The sequence below is a fragment of the Ornithodoros turicata genome, unplaced genomic scaffold, assembly GCF_037126465.1.
Source record: "Ornithodoros turicata isolate Travis unplaced genomic scaffold, ASM3712646v1 Chromosome147, whole genome shotgun sequence".
Classification (NCBI taxonomy): domain Eukaryota; kingdom Metazoa; phylum Arthropoda; class Arachnida; order Ixodida; family Argasidae; genus Ornithodoros; species Ornithodoros turicata.
Genome location: NW_026999317.1, coordinates 81,375 through 105,647, shown reverse-complemented (window position 1 = coordinate 105,647; position 24,273 = coordinate 81,375). Strand labels below are relative to the sequence as shown.

The 24,273-nt window shown below is 42.9% G+C and overlaps 2 protein-coding genes across 6 annotated transcripts in view; both read right to left on the bottom strand.

Moving 5' to 3' along the window:
- Positions 1-24,273, bottom strand: part of LOC135372411 (uncharacterized) — a 121,769-nt gene that overhangs the window by 40,180 nt on the left and 57,316 nt on the right. Inside the window, exon 7 of the mRNA XM_064606026.1 lies at positions 17,636-17,825. Coding sequence (XP_064462096.1) covers positions 17,636-17,825 — 190 coding nt within the window. The remainder of the gene's footprint in view (positions 1-17,635; positions 17,826-24,273) is intronic.
- LOC135372407 (uncharacterized) lies at positions 669-14,608 on the bottom strand. Of its 5 annotated transcripts, XM_064606019.1 has the most exons (4): positions 13,977-14,608; positions 13,413-13,443; positions 11,639-13,214; positions 669-8,232 (listed from the first exon to the last, which is right to left on the bottom strand). In XM_064606019.1, the coding sequence occupies exon 4, from the start codon at positions 7,813-7,815 to the stop codon at positions 4,333-4,335; it is 3,483 nt and encodes a 1,160-aa protein (XP_064462089.1). In that variant the 5' UTR covers positions 7,816-8,232; positions 11,639-13,214; positions 13,413-13,443; positions 13,977-14,608; the 3' UTR covers positions 669-4,332. The 5 variants fall into 5 exon arrangements, with proteins under 5 accessions (XP_064462089.1, XP_064462090.1, XP_064462093.1 ...); XM_064606020.1 differs by lacking the exon at positions 13,413-13,443; XM_064606023.1 differs by lacking the exon at positions 13,977-14,608 and having other exon boundaries at positions 669-7,439; positions 7,808-8,232; positions 11,639-13,622.

The following is a 24,273-nucleotide window of genomic DNA, read 5'->3' as shown; positions in this document are numbered from 1 at the left end:
GACCAGTTCTACATCAATTTACTCTCAAACGCTTCCACCGATGTATTTCCTAATAACACGATGAGTAAGTTCAGAGTTAAACTTGCTCATCCCGTGCACTTAGATGGGAAGTGGGAAGTTGCCCTGACAGAGGTGAATGTCCCGTTTGCAATTAAGAACGTCACGGACACTGTTAACGCTATATCTGAAACTAGTCTCTTTGCTCCTACACTCACAACAGAGCAAATTAAGTTTCGCGCAGGAGAAAACATTATCTTACCAATTCGACAATTCCTAACGAAACATTTAAAAAGCCAAGCAAGGATTCTACGTGTCACTGGACATTATGAGCTACAACTGCCACTCAATACCGGACTTGAGTTGAGCCTAGCTCTCTCTGCCAAGCTTGGTTTTCCTGAAAAGATTATTGGATGTTCGGAAGTGGATGAAGGTCAACCAGTAAAAGTATTGAAGTATCAAGAGGATACAGAAGAAAAAATTACTTTAATCACGTACCGCTCACGTACAACAAAATATGAAATTCCAGAAGGGTATTACGAGTCGGGAAAGGACCTAGTTGATGCAATAAATCATGCATACCGAACAAAGCTAGGGCTACCAGAAAGTGCACGTGTTTTGTTTTATAATCCATACAATGGAGTTTGTCAGCTGGAAGGACGTAGCGAGGGTTATGTCACATTTCATCCATATTTGGCTCTGATGCTTGGATTCGGAAAAAGGACAACCTTCTCAAGTTTTGCTGTAGCCCAGCGGGATGTCTGTCTTTTTCCAGCACAAAATTATATATTTATTTACAGTGACATCATCGAGAATGAAGCTGTCGGTGATATCACGGCACCTCTTCTCCGTTTACTCCCTTTCAGAGTGCAGAGTCGGAATGAAGTGATTTCATATTCTTTCACTAATCTTTACTATAAATATGTGATAGCAAAAGAACTGACCACCATTCAAATCGAACTGGCAAACGAGATAGGTGATTTCATTCCATTCATTGCCGGCTCAGGACGTGTTGGAGTGACACTGCATTTTCGAAAATGTATATAACACAGGCACCCTGTTGCATAGCACATTATGGTACGGGCAAACGTGATCAACCACTGCCACATTATTCAGCTCCTCTTTATCAAGTCGGATCTGGTTATTTCTCTGATTTAGTGCAGCAGTTTATACCTATACTAACGAAGAAGGTAGCTCCCTACGTGGGTCGAAAGCTCCTCGACACTGGACGACACATAGCAGAAGAAGTTAAGCAGGGATCAACGTTTAGAGAAGCTCTAAGGAAAGGAGTTGGTCGTACAATCCATTCAACACGTGACGAGTTGCTTCAGAGGCTCAGAGGAAAAGGAAGGAAAAGAAAACAATCTGTCAACAATAAAAGCAAACGTAAGAGGGTGGGTCGGTCAGTAAAATCCCTGAAGAAGCGAAGAAAGGTCGATTTTTTTACTACAGAAAATGTCTAGCATCGCAATAGTACATAAGAATTCCTGCCTCTGCACCACAAACCAATTGGAACTGTTTTCTCTTCCTCCAACAAACTTTTCCTTGGAGAAGTCAGAATATGTGGAGTTTTTTCCAGTTTCTGCCCCTACAGCAAGTGGTGTAATCGAATATAATGTTCCAGGTCTCGGAGGTGGATTCTTTGACTTGCAGTCTAGTTTTCTACACATTCAATGCAAAATTGTACGGAAAAATGGAGATACAGCATCAAGTACAGTTGGCAGTACAGTGACACCAGATAGTGTGATACCTGTGCAAGCATTTGCATCCTCGCTCTTTCATCATGTCCACGTCTACCTTAATTCGACACTGGTTTCTAACTTCGAAAATTATGCATATCGTTCATACTTGGACATAATAACAAATGCTAATAATGTTACTCAAACTCACACCCTCTCTGCAATGCTCTACGAACCAGATCCAGTGGGAGAATCTGAAAATTTTGCCGCTCCTGTTGAGGCAAAAGGAATTTTTGCACGCTACAAACGGACCAAAGGTTCGACACTCTGCGATCTTTATTCCCCTATCTTCAGTGATATATGTCAACAGGAAAAGTTTCTTCTCAATGGAGTCGACATAAGAGTTGTCCTTCGTCAGAACACAGATGATTTTCGACTTCTTGCACCTGCCAGCGAGACTGAAAAACACACTATAGAGTTTTCACGAATTGTGTTGTACCTGCGACGTGTGCAGGTTTCTCCAAGTGTACTCGTCGGCATCGAACGAAGACTTCAGACAACTCCAGCATCATACCTCCTTCGAGGATTAGAGATTAAGTACAGGACAATTGCTCCAAATCAATCTCAAGTGATTTTCGATGACCTTTACAGTGAACGAGTTCCCTCAAAGCTGACAGTATTGATGGTTAGAAGTGAAGCCTACCAGGGTAACAGACAAAGGAATCCATTTAAACTTGAAAATTTCAAGCTTAAGAGAGCTGTGCTTGATGTTGGTGGACAACAGTACACAGATGACTTTGACTTTCAACGATCGATCTACTCTAAAGGATATATGAATTTGCTTCACAAGCTGAAGCGGAAAGACATACCTCTAGCTCCGGCTGCATATGAGAAAGAAACGTTTATGCTCTACTACCATCTCACTCCAGATGTGGAAGTGCAGTCGCTGAGTCCAGTGGTACAAGCCAATGTTCGTCTCACCCTAACATTTGGTGGAAATCTTACAGAGGCTGTTACAGTTCTCTTTGTTTCAGAAACACCTCGTGTGCTAGAAATCAACAAAGACAGACGAGTCAAATTCGTATAGAAAAAAAATGGAGGAATGGGAATTTTATGCAGCCTTTGCTCGAAATCACTGCACAAGGCCACTGTTTCGTGGAACATTTGCATGCAATGAAATTGCAAGTCAAAAAGCTGAACCAGGGCTGTATGTTGTAAACACAGCTCCTAGATCCTCTCCTGGAGAACACTGGACCTTATGTTACATCTCTAAGAACAACAGCATTTCTTATTTCGACAGCTACGGCATACGACCAGTTTGCAAAGAAATTTACCAGTTTATTCACCCAACATCTTCCTTTCACTACAATGCAAAACGACTTCAGGGATATGGATCTGCTACATGTGGACTGTACTGCTTGTATGTAGGTAGTCTTCTAGCCTGTGGTTTCTCTCTTCAAGAGTGCACTCAGAAGTTTTCACCAACCAACTTCAGACACAATGACAGATTGATAGAAACACTTGTTCGAAAAAATTTCCCAAGAAAAACAGAGGATATGTCATGCTGTAGTGTACTATGAGCATTCAATAAAATTTCAGTTTGCCTGAAAAGAGCTTTATTTGTCAACTTAATTTGCACACTATATAATGAATCATTGGTAATAAAAAAAAAATCTCATCTGAGATAGGCTATTTACAAACAGTGACTTGCAAACAAAGACATTGTTGATGATTACATACATGCTATTAGAAACTGGTTATTTCATACACATGCAGTCAAACTCCTTTATAGCGAACACCTTTTTAATGAAAATACCACTACAGCAATTTTTTTTGCGGTCCTGCTGGAGCCCTATAGGTCCAATAATGGACATCCTTTTTAACGAAAATACCTTTACTGCGAATTTTTCTTGCTGTCCCCCGAGTTTCGTTGTAAAGAAGTTTGACTGTATAATCAAAAATTTTCTGACACGGATCATTTACAAACAGTGACTCTCATCTGAGACAGGCTATTTGCAAACACTGACTTGCAAACAAAGACGTTGTTATAGATTACATACATGCTATTAGAAACTGGTTATCACATACTCTTATAATCAAATTCTTAGAAAACAGGTTATTTCACACACATATAATCAAATTCGTCTGAGACGGTCCATTTACAAACAGTGACTTGCAGACAAAGTCAGTTGTTATTTCCATCGCAAATGCATGCAGCAATATGGGAAAGCAAACTGTCTCTCTTTCACTCACATCAAGAGCTACACATTACTTCAGGAAGACATGAAATTCATCAAACCAGGTCTCAGCTTAGTCATCACTCGTGGCTAACAAATATCCTCTAGCTCCTAACTCACAGTTGTAAGTAATCCCACACTGACAACCATAGATGTGGAATAATGCAATAGCTTTAGTTCATGGTTCTAACATGACATTGTTCTAATATATGACAAACCATAGCTATATGGATGTAACATCTTTATTACAATTTTTTTCTGTGGGACCAGGAATAGAAGGGCAACATCTGTTGCGGGGGTGATAACAGATGAGTTCCCTCCTACTCCCGTATGCCAACTCTGTAATGAAACCTCGTGACGGTGCACACCCCAACACCATCGCTTCATTAGAGAGACCAATCCGTACACATTAAAAAAATTCAACCATAGCCAAAAGGTAGCGTGTCAATTCCATCATCACAAATGAAGCGTTTCGTATCCAGTGGATTGAGGGCTATTTTTGTCACTGACACACTTTTGTTGACATTGTCCTTGTGCACAATGAGGTTCTGTTTAACTTTATGCATTGTGCCCTGCTCGAGAGCATTCGTATACATAGAGAAGTGGAGTTTTTGTGCTTCACATTGTTTAACACCCTTAGCGCGATTGTACTGCTTTTTGCTGCACAGATCGAGGGCGTACAGCTTTGGCTTCAGACAACAGAAGCCAAGAATGTGATCACGAGGAAGCTCATTTTTAAACTTTCCTAGTACCATCCTGTTTTTTGTCGAATAGAGTGGGTGATCAGGGTCATATCCAGAGTTGTCTAGATGCTCATCAGCTAGTTCGTGGAGTACTTTATCGTCACTCAGCATCACAATGTAAGAATCAGTGTCCATGTATAGCAGTCGTGTATCAGGGGCTACACGGAGAAGATGGTTATGATAAAAATCAAACATCTTCAGCTTAGACAATTCCAATATTGTGAAGCCCAGGTACAGCGGTTGCTTCATGCGAAGAACAGACTGACTAAATTGGAACAAGATGACGTGAGAGCTCAGAGGGCGGAACTGTTTCAAGTTTGGTTTACGTAGAAGCTTCAACACTTGCTCATCTGTTACTGTGAGGCGACAATTTACGAATTTCCTGACTTGCATACATGTCCTGCCATATACACTATTAATCATTAGCTTTGATTGCTGTTTCTCAAATGCGTTTGTAGCTCGCTTCCGAAGTTCGTGATTGAAGTCGACATAGGATCGCAGAAAGGGCTTTTGATTGAACTTGAGGACCCTGTGAACTTTAGTGAGACGCAACCCCAATTGCAGATACAGTTGCAAATTGCGATAGTGGAGAAAGTACCTCTCTTTATCAAATAATGTTAGCAACAGTTTTGCTTCGGTAGCTTTCTGTGGAAGATTGAACTTCTTCATGAGCGCCTTCTGATAGTCTGACAATAGCTCATAACGAACGGACATTTTTTCAGGGGCAACGGGAAGATCTCTGTGGTGTTCATGAGTTGCTCGGTCATACACTAGGTCTACCTCAAGAAAGTAACCCACAGGGCTATCATCTCGTATCTGAGCTATATCCAAGTTAACAATTTCCTCCTCAGTGAGCCACTCAAATCCTCCGTAAGGCAATGGTTCTCTCATGACTGCTCCATACAGGCCATTTACATCAATGTAGTTAATTATTTTTTTTTCTTTTTCGGGATCAAACTGTTCTGTTCCTGGCACATTCGCAGTTGCTTTTCTCAGGGAGCACTGTGTGACACCTCCTCGTAAGCCATTCTCGATGAGCAGGTACGCGTTGGGGTCGTTAATTAGTTCTAGTTCTACCTGACTCATTTTTAGTGCACAAGACATGCTTAATCCTGGAAGGGATACAAAATGAAACGGTTCAATCTTGTGCACATCGAGTGTCCACTTTCGAAAGTTCTGAAACACATCTGCTAAAAGCAGTGTGTCTGTCAGAAGGTATAAGTCCGAATACTCTCCAAGACTCTTGAGCCGAAATTTTTCATACACATTCTGCGCGTGGTTGTAGTCTTGTTCACTTACTTCGGTTCCATTCAAAATGTTAAAGAACTTATCTCGAGGTGGTAGCGAAGGCTCATCATAGGCTTCAAAACTGGTGACAAAGTTATAACAGAAGACCCCCTTACGAACAACCAGCTGAAAGTGTTCCTCATTTGGAAAAAACTGGCGAAGGCATTGAAAGTTGGATTCACCTTTATCACGTAGATTTTTCACCAGTGTTTCAAGGCTTGCGTTCAGAAAACTCAAACTGTCCAAGAATCGATAAGAGCCGATGTCAATTGCTTTAAATTTTTGACAGCTGGTGGCAATCACGTTGATGTCTGACTTCTTAAGCAGATGTAAATGAGACAGGAGAAAACTCATGTCATAGTTAGCATTATGTGCAATGATTGGAATCTTGGGTGGCACTCTCAGTTTCAGGTTACACGTCTGACATAGTGTTTGTCGAAATTCTCCGCTTACATGGTCATGGTCTCGAACTTTTTGTCTTTTAGCAAAGGATTCTTTGCAGATATTACAATGAGTGGCTGCTGTATGTTGACGCTCATTCTCTTCAGTCATTTCTAGAGGTGCAAAAGCATGTATCCATCCTAAAATTTCGTCATGCAATTTCCGCAGCAGCTCCATAAATACTGTGACACAATTAGGACCACGGAAAAGATGCTTTTGCAACACGTGTGAGTCGGATGCACGTATAACCAAAAGGCAAAATGAGGAAGGACAGTGATCCTCATACACGTTTGTTTCCTCCAAACAAGGTGACAAAACACTTTCAAAATCATATACACAGTAGAAAGGGACTTCCGACATGAGATGTTCCCCGGCAAATGCTACCGTCTCTCCCTTCTTAGGGTAAATTGTCTTAGCAACCTTCTGATGCAAACACATCTTTAAATGATCACTGAGGATTCTGTCTGATGAGAAGCCCATCATACACCTCTTGCAATGAAACCGTCCGCTAGGTTGAAATAATCCATTAAAATTTGTGATAAGCAGAAAATGAGAGTCGATTAGCAACAGATCCACATGTTTCTCACGCTCGTCATCGACAACCTTGATGGGGTACAGAGATTTGTCTTCCCTTTCGTAGGCGTACACATTGATACTGATACCATTATTTTTTTCGAATGCTTCAACCTCTTTTGGGAAAGCTACCGGGAATGTTTTCGGAAAAACATACTCAGAAATATATGGTCTGTACGAAGATGCCCTACGCCTGCGATAACCAGTAGCAGGATGCAGTGCAGCTATTACAGAGAAGGCAAAACACATGTTCTGCTCATCTTCATGCAAACCAAAGTCCACACACAACAGAGAACGAAACTTATGCTTCAATTCTTGCGGTAACTCAAACTGGGCACATCCAATCAGTTGAGGCATCAAACGTCCAATGTTCATGATACAGGCATGAATGCGAAAGAGAAAAAAACCTGAACCTTCTACTTCGAGGTTTTCCAAATTTTGTGCTATTTCAGCAGTCACTTGAGTGATAGAAGGTTCTACATCTGCCTCTGACCATACTGTCACTACTTTGGAAGGCACGAAACTAATTTCGAGCTGTAACTCATCGTCTGGCGTGTGACGACCAAGTTCCACTTTAAGCAATACAAAATAGCGCAGTGGGAAACCAAAGTGTCGTAAGACATCAGCAATGTACTGTCTGTACTCGTGAAAAAAGGTTGTAACATCATGTCCGCTAACGTCCCTGTCGTGTAAATGTAGCTCGAACCGATTAGTATAGTTTCGCAGTGTGCACAAAGTCTCACAAAAAGGAATGCAGGGGGCTTGAAGATTGTGAACATTTGCCAAGTGAATCTGAAGACCTAATGCTGTTGCATAATACTGCCGTTCGTGCTGGGAGCATAAGTGACACGTCACCATATCTCATCACTTTCTCTTCGAATTGGTGAAGATAATATCTGGCGAAATGACTTTTTTACCATCTTTGGTAAACCGTTCTTTCTTCTCCATTTTGAGATTTGGAAGCAGTCGCATTTCCTCTAGCTCTTCCTCCGACAATTTTTTGAAGCGTCCAGGTAGATACACTTTCACTGGCTTGTCGTTTTCCATGCGGAGCTCCACGTATACGGCCTCGCCATACATAGTGTCAATTTTCTGAATGTCCAGCACTTCGAACTTTTCGTTTTTGGGTATGTTGCTCATTTTCTGAATTTCACCGTCACCACATTTTTTCAGTTTATCCAACTTTTCCATGACGGATGACATAGCTTACTTGTGTTATGGAGGCTTCGCTGTTATGTTGACAATTTGCTTTCTCCTCTTGCTGTATAGAATGAACTGAAAGAGAAGAATAGATTTGTAAACTCTTACATCTTCCACAGGAATATGTAACACACCTCCTCAGTCTGACGTTCTGAATGAAGAACCACTCTCTATGTCCGCTCTTATATAGCGATTGCATGCAGCTCTCTAACATGTGTGCACAGCCTTGAACGTCTACATCCTTGCAACGTTATACGTGAAGACATGTTTCAGCGTGTCCTATCTAACTTCATTGGTCTGGTAACTAACATACCTGCATGCACAACCTTGAATGTCTACAACCTTGAACGTGTGTACTTCGACTTTGGGCAAGCTTAGAGCACAGACTTGTCTTTGCTTTTTGTTGTAACCTTCCATTATGGAATGCTCCTGGTCTGATAACTAACACGGCTGTGCGCAACCTTGAATGTCTACAACCTTGAAGGTCTGTATTTCAGTTTAGCCAATCTGAGAGTGATGTACAGGCTCGTCTTTGCTGTAACCTTCCTTTATGTAATGTTGTGATTTCATAGCATGCTTCATTCGTTTGCAAAAGATGGCTGAGGTTGGACCTTATAAGTTTACCACTCCGGTCTCAATGACCATATCAGGTCAAAGCCAGAGTGGAAAGACGACACTTGTTACACGTCTAATTAAACATAGAGCTGCTGTCTTCGACAAACCATTTGATCATATATTGTACATATACTTGTACAAACAACCAATCTTTGATAATTTTCCAGAGGTAACCTTCAGTCAGGATATTCCTACTAATCTTGATACTGTAAGAAATTCTTTAATTATATTTGATGATTGCTTAGCCGACAAACAAAGGCTCAAAGAAATCTGCAATTTTTATGTAGCTGGCTGTCACCACCTCAACTGTTCAGCTATTTTCATAACACAATATTTATTTATTAATGATCCTCTGTATAGATGCATTCAGTTTAACAGCAGTGCCTTAATTTTATGTCGTTCCGCCCGCACTGCGGACCAAATGCAAATACTTTCACGACAACTGTTTGGTCGAAAGAAAAGTGAACTACTGCCAAGTATATATAAAGATGCTTGCAAGAAACCATATTCATACCTTGTAATTGACCTATCCCAAAACTGTTCAGACCAATTTAGGGTGTGGACTAATATATTTCCAGACGACCAGCGACAAATAGTATATAAAACATGAAACGTGTCAAGAAGAATATTCATTTCCTTCAGTTGCTTGCTGATGCAAAGTTGCCGGAGCAACGTTATTTTCTCCTGGAACATGCTACGAGAGAGCAACTAACTGCTATTCGAGAGATTTGTATGAATCTTTGTAAAGGAAACATTAAGGTAGCTCCAAGAGTGAGAAATCAGTTGCAACCTTATGCAACACCTATCCGCTTTTTGGCAAAACGAGACACTACAGGAGTGAAGAAAGTTCGAAAGGTATTGCAACAATCTGGTGGTTTTCTACAGTTCCTTTTGCCACCTTTGCTGGGTCTCCTCTCGACTTTAGGTGGAAGGGCGATAGCAAAAGCAATCGGAGTGTAGTCGATGCAGAAATACGAGCTTGTGCCTTACCGGGAAACCCCCATCCCACAGATATTGAAGAAAGATGAACCAGACGATATCAAAGCAAAAGAGATAATCCAATATCTTCACTCCTTGCTACATCCCACTGTGAGTGAGAGCACACCTACACTGGGTTCAACAACAGCGAGAGAAGAGGAAACACAGACCGAGGAAAAAAGTAATACTGTCGTTGATTTCATGAGCAGTGGCTATAAAATCAGATCAGAAAACCTATTACGTCTTCTGGAACCAACGATCTCATGGGATAGGAAAACATTTCAGATAATTGTCGACGGTGAGCGAGTAGACAATACTAATATAATTGACCTCGTATACTATCTCGTGACGAAAGCAAGAAATGTTCAAAGACCACCCTATTTTGATCGGATTTTGCCGCTATTGGTCAAGCTAAACTTACCAGCACTTATTGTGCACCCATCTCGTCTTCAAAAACATACAGCAGAGAAAACTCTGGCCACTCCTTCACCTCATTCCGTAAGTGAAGCTTCCACACCTCGACGTGCGTCACCACCGCTCACACGAGCCGCGAAGCGCGCACGACAGCTCACATGGACACCGTACTGAACTCCGAGGAGAGAGGCTACTTCGAAGAAGAAAAAATACTGTCACACTTCCCTCCAAGACATCATAAAAAGGTATTAGCTATGCTTCAGCTGATGACAACGGTTCTGGCTTACGACGAGTACGGAAGAGTTATCTGTCACGGAAAGGTGGTGCCACACTCATCTATTGTTGAGCTTTTGAAGTACGAACTTCACAACAGGCAACCTCCCTGGATGAGAGGAGACGTTTCAGCTACAATCAACGCTTATCTATCACTCGATGCTCTTAGAGTTTGCAGTAGGAAGAAGTACTAATGGCAGCCTACTATGACCCGCAACATGTCGGCAGCTTTGGTGGAGTGCAGAGACTTGCTCGAGCCATAGGCGAAAAGAAGGACAAAGTCACTAAATTTCTGGAGACAAGTGATGTGTACAGTTTGCATAAGGAATACAAGCGACCCACGAAGTTTCGAAAAACCATTGCACTTGGACTTCGTGAACTATTCCAGGCTGACCTAAAGGATTTGCAAAGTCTAAAGAACCAGAACGATGGTTTTCGCTATTTGCTCTTTTGTATAGATGCTTTCTCTCGGCTTCTTGCCATTGTACCTATTCGTAATAAACGATCTCCCGAGGTTATTCGAGCTTTTAAACTTGCCTTTAAAAGAATTGGGACACCCAAGCTTTTGCACACAGATCGTGGAACAGAATTTACAAACAAGGTGGTACAACAGTTTCTGAAAGCAAGGGGGATCCGGCTCATCCATACAAATTCTCCTATGAAGGCCAGTATCGCCGAGCGATGTCAGCGAACAATTGTGACCACACTGTACCGTATCTTCACATTCCAGGGTCACAAGCGATATGTGAACATTTTACCTCAAGTAGTGAAAGCTTACAACAATCGCGTACACAGATCGCTTTCTGCCAGACCAGTGGACGTAAAGAAAGAAAACGAGCACATTTTCCGAGAGAGACTGTACCCCAGCCCGGTTGGACCACCAAAAAAGCCGCGCTACAGCGTTGGAGACGTAGTGAGGATAGCAAAATACAGACATCAGCTAATAAAACGTTATTTAGGGTCATTTACGTCAGAACTCTTCGTGGTGAGAGCGATCAAGTTAGGGTATCCTAACACGTACCTATTACGTGATCTTAAAAATGAAGACATCATTGGTGGGTTTTATGAGAGTGAAATTGTACGAGTGAGAGAGGTTCCAAAAGTAGAGAAGATCATAAAACGACGAGTTAGAAATGGGAAGCTTCAGTACTTGGTTCAGTTCACTGGCAGTCTGGACAAGAAGTGGATCGCAGAAAATTACCTTGGTTTGTAATGACCAGTCAAGACAAGTCAGCCGCCGATGACACAACATGGCCTGAGGTTGATCCTCGGCTTGATGGCGCATGGTTGTCATCATCAGACGCAGATGAAGAGCAGCCTGTGCTAGGTAGAGATGTGTGTGGCAGATGGAGAAGAGGTTACACACACGAATTTCGGATGCAGCCTGTGTGTCGTCTCAAACACGTCTCCTACAAAGAGATATTGGAATGTGGGTTAACACAAGTAGGCAAAACTTCGCTCGTGGAAGCTTTTAAAATTGTGACGGATATGGTGTTGTTTCAAGCGCTGCCAGATCAACCTCCTGACAGGGTTACTTGGAAAACTGCAAAAACAATGTATGCCAGAGTTCACACCGCCTGTACGTTTGCCTCGGAATCACCTTTTGCCTTACTTGCTGAATGGTCACGTCACGTGGACGAAATTTTGACATATGCTGACGAGGTTGACGCTATGCATCTTGCTGCCGAGAGTCTATGTTTCATGGAACAAGCCGAGTCTGAAGGTTGGCACTACTTAACAGGCTACATCAGCAAGCTAACACTTGACCTCTTCAAACATCGACTGGTGCACAATGGAGCATAAAAAAAAATAATCACCGCTCATGTATCAGGGAAATAAAAATGTACATTTGTACTAAGCCCTCTCATTTCATTGTGAGTGAACAGACATGGATAGATGTTTGTGTGTTCTCTTCTCCGTTGTGTGGCACACGTTTTTGCTTGTTGTGGTGATCATCGAGCTAACGAAGCTTCCATCCTCTTCCCTTCAGCTTCATCAGGGCAATTGCAGCAAAGAAGCTGAACTGGAAAAATATGTTTATGTACATTCGTGCCCTTCTGACTTGCTTGTGGTACGCATTTGGAGTGAAAACGGTAAACCGAAGCGTTCTGGTGTTACCCTAACACGAAACGAAACACGCCAGCTGCAAAAATGCTTAGAGACAGCCAATCTTACAAGGACCTATTACGATAACGAATGCTCAGATGTATGCTGTTTGTGCTTAGAACGTGAGTTAAAACTTCGCCGCTGCCCAGGCAACATTTACTCTCTTGGCAGAACAATTGGTCGACATCACTCTGGCTATGGAATCTCACTATCTAAAAGGGCTGTGATCTCACTGTCCTTGTATCTAAATAAAAAAAAAATTTAACTGTTTGCAAACGTTTTCACTTCCTGTGATGGGCTAGGAAAGCATTCCTTAAATCACAAAGACCTGCATGTCGCCACTGAAAGCGAGAGGCATGAAACCTTGTCGTTCCTCATATTTGCATTTCCATAAATGACTTGCATGTTCATAGAAAAGCATTATATATAGTATATGTATTGCAAAAGAGGAGGGCAAATCCATGTACTTACCACAGTCTGTCTTTCCAGTCAAACACTCTCACGGAGAAAAAAAATCTTCATCTGGAATCCCGAGTGGATTAACTTGAAAAAAAAAGTTTTCCACCTCTTCTCCATTGTATAGCACACATTTTTGCCTTGTTGTCAAGGAAGATCTCAAACTGTTCCCTTCAACCTCTTCGGAGTAGTTACGGCAAAAGAAGGAAGATGAACTGGAAAATATGTTTTATGTCAAAGCAAAATCAAACGATAAAAAAAAAACACCGTTTCGCTAAGTTTAAATGCAAAGAAACATGCAGTAACAAGACTGAACATTTCCTAAAGTAGGCTTTCCCCCAATGCACGTAGGAGTTGGGTGAAGACTAGCTACATCTCACAAATGAAGGTAGACACATTCCTTTCTTTCTGACCTGTTTGCCATTGACGTGCAGGTGAAGTGTTCTGTTGTTACCCGAACATGAAATGAAAAAGAGAAGCTAAAAAAATGCTTAGAAGAAGTCGATCTTACAAGCCCAAAATGTGAGATGACCCTTCAACCTCGTCGGAGTAGTTACAACAAAGACGATGAACTGGAAAATATGTTTTATGAAGAACCAAAGTCAAACAATTAGAAAAACACCGTTCCGCTGAATTGAAATGCAAAGAAACAAGCAATCCAGCAAGACTGAGCATTTCCTAACGTTGACTTCCCGCAACGCACGTAGAAGTTAGGTGAAGCCGACTTGTAAATTAGCAATGTCCTAAATAAAAAAATAATGTTGTACTGTTTGCAATCGTTTATTTTTCATTTCATCTACTGCGATGATCTAAGAAGGTGCACTTTAAAATCACAAAGATTGCATGTCGGCAGCGGGAAGGAATGAACCTCATTTCTTTTTTTCTTTCACCTACATGCATTCCATAAATGGCTGTGACCTTGCACGCTCACAGGGGAAGAACTTATAACAAGAGAAGAGAAAAAAGCATGTACTCACCTTAGTCTGCTTTTCCAGTCAAACACCCGCACGGAAAAACCTGAGCTGGAATGTCAAGTGAATCCACCTGAAAACAATCAAGTGGCATTCACTTGACATTCCAGCTCAGTCCGGAAAGCGTTGCGGACGAACCGTCTTATATAGAAGTCGCTTCGTTTGCCTATGAGAGTGCAGCGTCGACCGTCTCGCCCCAAAGACGTGATGAGGAAAGTGATATTATCGTTTATCCTTGAGAGGTAATTACGGCTTTACCCGGGCTGGCTCGCTCTGTTCAGAAATCAAAGCAGTCAGCATGGAGGTGGCTGTCATTAGTATACTGCGTCTTTTTTTCTTCTTCTTTTTCCTGCGGCGCAACATGTATCGCATAGTAATTATTTTTCCTGTCTTCGAGTTGCAAAGGCGACACCGGCTAGAGTAAAAAGGTACGACCTTTATCCAACGAGTTGTCTTATATGCAAATGCTTGCTATTGCAATAACATCGTGTATCTTCGAGCGTTTATTCGACTTGCTCGCGTGCTCATGCAAATCAGCAGAAGAGATATCACAGTCTGAGTGGAAACAGCGTGACCTTCAGCCATCCCGTCGTCTAATATGCAAAGCGTCGCTAACGCAACAACATCTTAATGGAATACGGAAAAAAGTGATCTTATCATTTCTCGAGAGTTAATCCGTGTCGTACACAAAACGGATTAATAGGGAGAGGTAGCCTGGTCGACTACAAGTCCAAGCATGTTTAATGAAATCTCTACAATGAATATCATGATGTTCCCCCATGATGCGTCGGATGTCGAATTTCGAAGCGGTAAGCCTTTTGTCGGTTACACGCCCTTAGCACCCTGTCCATAATCACATCTCAATACTAGCTACGCCATATCCTTGCAATTCGCAACGATGTTGTGGCGGCGGCCGGTGCATTTTTTTCTTTTTTCGATCGGTTGTCGAAGATCAGAGCTGTAGGCCTTCTTTTTTTTTTTTCGGTTACGCTCTTAGCGCTCTGAAGTTTAAGTATATACTGTCTCTTCGCACTTCGGAAGGAGTCGATTGGCTGATCAACTATTTCCATTAGGCAGACGATAGCGAGGTGTCCTACTTGTCGACTTTAAACGTAATAAGAAAAAAAAAAAAATATTTGAACAATGTTGTGCCATGTATGAATCGAGCTATCGTTTTATCCTTGCAGGGATCCAATAAACAAAACACAGAAGCCGACACTGAAGATTTTTGTTTAAGTTTAATTTGTACAAGCTTTCGCGTGGAGGTCCACGCTTCCTCTGTATTTTGTTTATGAGATCTACAGGACTTGACTCCCCTCTTCGTATACGCTTTTGCAGGATCGAGTAAGAATTGTGCAACTATCCATAAAAAATTAATCTTCGTAATCTTATTATTATTATTATGTTTTACTAAGATCCTTAGATGGATGAACGGTTATGGCACATTTCTGATTTCATAACTAAGCTAATTATTCATTGTTAACGTAGTTTGTTTAAAACAAGAGGTATATCATTCTGATGGAACTACACAATTAAGATGACATTCAGTGAGTGCATCCTACAGGCAAGCAAAGGGGTTGGTGCCCCCACGTGGTCAGCCACAACTGGTCAGGTTTAAAATCTGCGAGAGGGTGGAGGTAAACTTATTAAGAAGTATAACGACAGCTTCGTGGGCTGGTTCAACCGCGTTTGAGAGTAAATTGATGTAGAACTGGTCTGCCATTTTTTACTGTTCTGACTAATCTCCGTTTGCATGCACCGTTTTTATAAGACTGAGGCGCGTGCCCAGTCTTAGTTATTTACATAGTAGGTGTGCATGCAAACTAATTATAATAAGAAGCGCGTGTTGCGCGTGCGAGGGACTTGCTGGAGGCTGGCTTACGATATGGGGGCTGGTGCCCACGTGGTTAATTCCTCAGATGACACAGTGAGGTCGGTATCACTCTGACGTGGTTTACTCCAACACAGTAGGGCGTGCACCTAATTATAATATTAAGAAAGGCATGTGGCAGGGATGGCTTACCAGATAGAGTCGTGAAAGTGGGCTGGTGCCCACGTGGTTAATTCCTCAGATGATACAGTGAGGTCGGTATCTGTGGGCTGGCGCTCACGTGGTTTAGCCCTAATTAACATTCGCAAGAGCGGGATGGGGCGGGGACGGGGGCGGTCTTGTTTGTGGATGCTAAATACGCTAGCTAGCGTATCTAGCAATTGTTTTGCTAGATAGGCACTGCGAGATACGCTAGTTTTTCTGACTACTGACTAGGCAAATTTCCGAGTTCAATTGAAAAAGTTAATTTATTTCAATTAAAAGTCGTCAAAACAATTTTTAGTAGGTGCAGGCAAATTGAATGGCCGGAAGGCAGCCGCTTACCCCATATTTTTCTGTTGAGCTGTTTTTTGCAAAGGTCAAACGACACGCTACGTGACTCACCCTGTATACCCTACGAGTCTGTTCAACGCAACTTGATTCGTTAGGGCAGATCCACTTTTAAAATGAGTACGGATTCACGTAGATGATTTCGGTATTGTGATGCTGGTGAATTCAGCCTGGGGAATGGCACTGACAACCATGTAAACTGTATGAATGTCGAATCGATAGCTGACACGGAAAGGAGGGTGCTCGTCGAAGCAAGTGCAGCACTACAGCTCGACACATAACGGCAAGGAGGAGCTACCCGTTTCTCGAGACATGCAGGTATATGCTCCAGGCGATGGATTAATTAAGGGGGGAAAAACGTATAGGAAATGATACTACAGCTCTCGCTGGGAAACTTGACGAGGAACATATTGTGAAGGGGCTCATTATTCCATTCCCCACATCACCATCAGCATTGGGGTAGAGTATCGCCACTGGCGATGAAATTCTCCATTCACCATCTTTGAAAAATAAAGTTGTTGTTTGACGAGGGTTAAATAAGGTCGTATAATTGATACTTCGAGTGTCGCGCAAGAGAGGTGCTGTCGAATCGGAATAGGACGGGCAAGTTTTGGATTGACCTATTCAAAGAAGCGTGGTACCAAAAAGCCATTGATTTGGTGGTGATGGTGATGGTGAAAGGGCTCGCCGTTGTCGGCCTCACATAGGTGGGCAACGTCACGACTGACGCCCTGGGGAATGTGCGTCCTGGGCCGACTTCTAAGGGAACTGTACCGACATATGTCTGAGAGCGTCTGAGGAAAAGCCAGGAAAAACGTTAGACAGCAAAAACACGGGTACCTTCCAGTCTCGACAAGCCATTGCGTTACTTGGCAGTGAGCTACAGTGGGCTCCACAGCTTCACGACCCTATTGATCATACGCAGAACTGGCCCTGCAAACGGGCGCGCGCACACACTTGTTTCTGTGTGGGTGCGCGCGCGCTTTCGTACATGTCATAGCCTCTTGGGATCTCACTATACGTGTATCGTCATCTGTCCATCTTAACTTGTCCATGTAAATAAGAGTACCCATTACTCAATTCACACATTGTACACATTAGAACGGACGACCTCATCGACCAGATCAATGTAAAGGGTCCAGTGCAGTCACGACACAAAACTGCACAATTGTAACCGTCGGGAAAACAAGTCAAACAATTTTGTATGGAAAGTCCTATTACTACACACGTGAACAATGATAAACTACATCTGTGCTACTTTCGTTTATTTTTCTGAAAGTATTACCTTGACCTGCTTCATCGATTAACATCGTGACATCGTCGCTGCACCCATGATTTCCACAGGCGGCGCCAGTGAAAAGTGACGGTAATTCGCCGGATGGAATAATGAAGCTGAACACATTGTTCTTCTTATCAACAGCCCTCACGTTTGGGAAACTTCGCAATATGTGACTCCACCAGTTCCCGTAGGTAACCTGAAGACGAAGGAGAAGTTGAGTTTGAGTTTGATTATTCGCTCCGAGATCGAACGGTGTCGGCGCGCTGCGGAAAACGGAGAACTATCTCAGTGTGGACGCGTCGTCTGCTTTTACACGTTTATTCCGCGTTCAGTGCCGTAGGTGGAACCGAACGGTATCGTACCATCGCGGCACAAGTGATCTTCCGGTGAATATACACAGGAATTACGGAAAAGAACCATCAAATCCGAACATCGGCCCACGTGTTATCCGCACTAGGATGGTGTCAGTGTCGCCCCCTATAGGTCAATCTCGCAGCAAATAGAACGAAGGAGAAGTTAATAGCACGCTGTACACGCTTCAAAAAAGATTCGAAGGAGTAAATGTAGATACACAATCTCATGTTGACCTCGGTAAACTTATGGGTAAACTCGGTATCTTCTGAGCAGTGTTGTACGTGTCGCCGTTACAAGTAACGCCGTTACAGTAATCGATACTTTTTTGGTATCGGAGTGCGTATCGGCGATACTTTTTAAAATCAGTATCGGAAAAGTATTTCCGTTACGCATTTATGGTAGCGCATCGTTACAGATACCGATACTTTTTAGTGCCCACCCTTTCTTCACCGACCATATTTATTACTCTTATTCATTGTCAATGGTTCGCCTAGCCCTCGACAAGAAGCGTGTGGACACGGCTACGTGCTCCGTAACCGGAATTATTAAATTATACCAAACACGTGTTCACCGTTTTTCTTTGAAACTGAAGGAAATAACCACGCTGTGTTCAACAAAAGAGTTGAGTTCAACGAACAGAGGTCAAGTTCTTTAACAGTGCGCTCTAAATTCCACTGCTAAGCTGCCGTGTCGCACTGAGTCACGAGGGGAGGAGGAGGGGAGGAGGAGTGTCGTTTTGGGAGGAACCCGAGAGGTCTGCCTGCCTGATTAGGCGGCATGTTTCTCGGGAAGGGAAAGGCGGTGGAGAGGAGGAGAGGAAAGGGTGAAGTGGAAGACCGAGCGGAATCCGCTCGGGGGGAGGATAGCTGCGTCCATGGGCCGACTTCAGGGGAACTGTGCCGGCATACGCCTATTACACATCTGAGGGAAACCCAGGAAAAACCCCAGACGGCACAGCCGGCCCGCGGATTCGAACCGCGGACCTCCCAGTCTCCAAGCGCACGCGTTACCGCTGCGCCACCGGAGCTGGTGCACTGAGTCACACTCACATATACTGTGGCATTGTGAACTTCAGATAGGATTCCTGGGTCATTGGACTTCATGGTATGTGTGGGCCTGGCGCTAACGTAATTGCAACACTGGCCTCTGTCAGCTGCCGGAGACACCACAGCTTGCAAGAATGACAGAAGCCGATTTCAAGAACCAGCTATTGATAAAAGTCAAGCATAACGTTTCCGAGCTACCTATGAAATATGCTGTCTTTTCACTGCAGAACTGTTCACGTGAGCGATATTTCCATGTTGCACCATCTCCGTATTTCAAACAAAAGTATCGCCCAAAGTATCGCGTTACTTTTTTTAGTAACGGTAGCGGTACTTCGTTACTTTACAAAGGAAGTATCGATATCGGTATTTGGATACTTTTTACTCAAGTAACGAGTATCGGTATCGCGATACCATATTTCGGCAACGGGTACAACACTGCTTCTGAGCTACGCTGTAACTTTTATAGGCACAAACTCATTGGTCCGGAGAGTATAACCTCAACATTTCAGAACGTTGTTAAAACAAAATTACAGAAACATACAAGTCCTAACTGCCCTGATAGCTGTGACCGTTCACACAATGGCATACAATAACTTTCGAACTTTTTAAAGTGCTCGCATTCAGCGTGGACACTTGAGCTAGGCAGGTCTAGCACATTATCTAGACATTTGATAGGAAACGTGCTCACCTTCAGGCATTACTGAGTATGTTGAAAACTCGCTGAACAATCCGGGACTATATTACTCAGGTTTTACCTCTTCATGCTGGCGAATTCTGCTATTGTGTGCAACCGAGCACATAGGACATGACGCGGTAAATTTGCAAAAATTCATTGAAAATGTTCTGTGGTTGCTGGCCTCTTCTCGCTGTATGATAGCAGAAACAAGCAGAGGAATAGGCATAACCACTGAACGCGCGAACTGCGGAAGCCGCGGTGGAAACTTTACGCCGCATTTCACCTGACCTACTGAATGAACTCTTTGCACAGGTCACCACTGAACAGGTCGGACACTGCAACGGGTGTTCCAGATGGCACCTCCCTCCTAACAAGTTCTGGTCGGGCCTGAAGTTTTGGTTGGAGGAATGTGGAAACAGAAGAGACCGAAAAACGTTCACGGGGTAGGCTCAGGACGATACTGGAAGGACCATCGCACAATTGAAAGGTTAATCATAAAGGTATTGGCGCGGTCTTCGCGTTGGCTTTGGCTTTCTCTTCACTCGCTTGAACGTGGGGCATTTGTCGAATTCATTTACGGCCGACCATCCAGTTCATACCAAGACAAGTTATGTCTGGACAACTCATACCACTGAATTCAGACAAAACTCAACTTATTCCAGGACAATCCATACCGAGACTACTTCCCACATACCAAGACAACACATAGCGGGACAACTCATACCAAGAGAGCGCACAGCAAGAGAGATCAGACGAGGACAACTCACTCCCAGGACAACTTATACCAAGGCAATTCATACCAAGACAACTTGTACCAGACTCAACTTTTCTGAGGAAAGGGAGTTTCTTTTTTTTTTTTTTTGTAGCAGTAACAACGCCTTGAGAAACCTGCCAATGGGCTGATCGCAGGGTGCTTGCAGATTTCAGTGCTGACGTGGAGAAGTTTAGTGAGAGACCGGAGACCGTTCCTTTTAGTGCCTATCGACATGTAGAACACCGTCTGTTGACTCGCTACAACGAAGTTCGGCGTACTCATCGCGAGGATTTGTCCAGCTATCAGTGAGCACCGTCAAGAACACTGCTCGGCTGATTAGCTGATTATGCCCTCAATTTCCCGTTCTGATCTTTAGTATTCGGCATCAAGTAGAGGACCACATGGCATGTACCGCGTCGGTACTTTAAAGGAAGGTCCTAGTATTCTAAAAACTGCCAGCCAGTGTTCATTTCGAGGCAGCTTCTTTCTGCTCATCCGCTAGCGTATTGCTATAAAGAAATTCACATTCTTGCTCACCCCTGCCGGTCGACTTCTCTTCGATACAATCGAATGAGAATCCCTCGACTTTGAAGGGTCCAAAGATAACCTTCTGCTGAGGAATGATTCTCCCTTAAGACCTCTAACAAGCTCAACCTTTTGGTCGACAGGGCATTTCATACAGGATAAAATGTGATTTCCCAAACATGTTGAGTTCGGAAATTTGTATGTCAGACCGCAACACCTGCACATCGCTGCGCTCCGAGCACATTCGGCAGGATTCCTTGTCAGAGCTCCAATGGAGTTCGAAATGGCCCGAGATGCCTCACTTAGTTCGAACTATAATCGTTGACGGTGCACGTTCGAAAGAAACACGACGATTACGGAGCCAGTGAAGCACACGTGAAAAAGATAAAAGATGTAATTCGAAGCACGCCGACCAGAACGTGTAATGGCTGTATCAGTTGGGATGCTCCATTTGGGCAACATCAATGCACAGCTGACAAAACACCAGTCGCACTATAAGTTTTTTTTTTAATATTGCTTTTCGAGGAAAAGATGAATTGATGATGATTGAATTCGAGTTAAAATATCTTCTTCTACGGAGGTCCTGGTTTTTACCATTGTCCTCCATAAAAAGAAACGGGAGCAAAACCCGTTTTGTTTACCGCAAAAAATTGTGTTAATATAAAACAATACGTAAGATACTCCCTTCTCGAACTGCCATCTGCAAGGTGCAGGATTGCTCGGAAGCTGAAGACGCATACGACTACCACAGTAGTGGAGAACTACAAGCGGAAGATTCATTCAAACAGGCTCTGACCTGTAACCCTGCATGGAATGGAATCCAAGAACACTTAGACAGGACCGCAGAATACCGCCACCGCCTGTTATGCTTGAGTCTTTTCCCTGAGTTTTGCTCAGACACAGACACTCTGAGGCAGATGTTGGGACAAAACTGTGTACTGTAGTACTGCAGCTCTGTCGATGAGAAACCAGAACAGCGCGCAGTCTGTGCGTTTCAAAACATGCCTGAGGAACTTTCCATGGGCGTTCCCAGGATTTCTCCCGAGGGGGTGTGCAAACATGTAACCCCCTCACATCTGTTTCTGGAGTCGGAGGATGCGGAATGTGTGGTGTTCAGAGATTCACATTACTTAGATATATCAAACAAATCATGACGACCTATAGAAAAAGAGTATGAAGGGAGTTGCCTCAGGACGAGGGCCGCCAATATTTCGAACAGAGACAGACAGCTTTCACAAGTGACCTTGAAGCTCTGGGGGGGGGGGGCACGGCCCCTTCCTGCCCCCCTCTCGGTGCTCTCATGGAACTGTCTGAACCTACTTTAGCACTTTCTTTGAAGAATAACCCAGCCCGCTGTTCTGTACAGGTACACTGGCATTCCCGACGTCCTAATAATGTGACGACGTCCTAACGCTAATGAATGTGATGTGAGCGCGTGAAGTGAGCATTGCGAGGCGATGTTCAAAGTAAACGTTTATAACGTTCGTTTCTTTGCAATTCATGCTACTGATACGCTAAAATAATGAATTGAAATAACTAGAATAAATTGTACCCGGTACTCTTTGACTTCGCGATTAGCGTTGGCTGCATTTTCTTTCATTTGTAAAGTTAAAAGCAAACGAACCGTTACGAATATTTCACCAAGTTTTAATTCTCCCGAAAAAGAAATGACGATAGTAAATCTGGCGAAAGCCGCTGAGAGTAAGTACCTGATTCCCCATGTCTACCGAACTATGACGAAGACTGCTGGCTGCAAATAATTCGAGCCCGGCAGATTGAGACGCCGATTGACAAGCGATTGATTGCGTGAATGTTAAAAGTGAAAGCACTATTTTCTCCCGGTAGCTAACGGAACAAGGATAGCTTGCATTTCTTTTTCAGGCTGATGGTCACTGCACTAAGAACGACAGTATTTCATCACAAAACTTCAAATCTGAAGTCCATTGAACTATTGTGCGCCTTCCAGTTCAAGATGTTTCTGGTCGCGAACTGCGCGTTGTTTCTCGTTGCGGTGCCCGCTAGAGTGGGGTGCCCTCCGTGTCGCACCGCGATCGGTAGCGCATCGGCTATGCCGCTTGGTTACTTTTTTAGGGTTTCACGTTCTCTGGAGGGCCCGTAACAGGGCGGTGGTGAGACGTGCGAGGTTCCTTTCGGTCCTGGCAGCAGTAGCATCCCTTCGTGGTAAGGTGCGAAACTTTTTGACCCGTGAGTTGCACCACTTGGACCTCTCTGCTTTCTCATTGACGTGGCTAGCCACGAACGTCTTCACCGTGAAAAATTCCTTAATATTTTTCACGCACTGTTGAGTCGTGTTACCAGTGTCCTCTATACAGTGTTAAAACATCAAATGAAAGCTGGTCTTATCTTTCCTTCTTAGTCCTCTCTCTTCACTAATTTAGCACTGTATAGGTTTTCTTCCTCATAGTTTCAGTGGTTCATTGCATGTAATGTAATGTATGTAATGTAATGTATATAATGTATGTAATGTAAAGTAATGTATATAATGTATGTAATGTAAAGTAATGTTCTTCACTGGTTCATTGTATGCACCATTCTTCGCTGTCTCTTTTTATCTACCACTGTTTACTCATTTTATGTTATTAACTGGTTACTCTGTATACACTGCTGTTATTCATTCTATGTTATCTACTGGTTTCTCTGTATATACCACTGTCATTCGTTGTATGTTATTAACCGGCTTCACTGTATATACCACTGTTATTTACTGCTTGCACTGTATATATCATCAGGTCAATGTAATAAATTTTCTTTATATATAATTAATTACTTACATCTAACAGAACTTCGAATTGAAATTAAAACCCTGCTATTGCTAGTGTCGCAATGATGGTGGTCACGTCTCAGACTTTTTATAATAAAACTAGAAATTTTGATTGTTATCATATTGATTAAGAATATCTTCTTTGATTAAAAGTGACGTCCGTTTCTCGTTTTGATAGATAATTGTTTCGCTATTATTTCCTTACATGTAACTGTTGCTTGCGTGTTGGAGGATGCCTCGGCTTTGTTTCTCATACAGTGATAGGTATTGATTGTGTTGTGTTGATTCGAATTATTTCCTTACGTCTATGCTATTCACTTAATAAGAAACTGATTAATTAAATTTGTGTCATGTTGGAATAGAAATTTAGGGATATTAGACTTTTTATAATAAAACTTGTGATTTTGATTGTAATTATATTGATTAAGAATATCTTCTTTGATTAAATGTGCTCCGTTTTAATTCTGATTCATTGAAAACTTGAGTGTATGATTACCGTTAATAAAA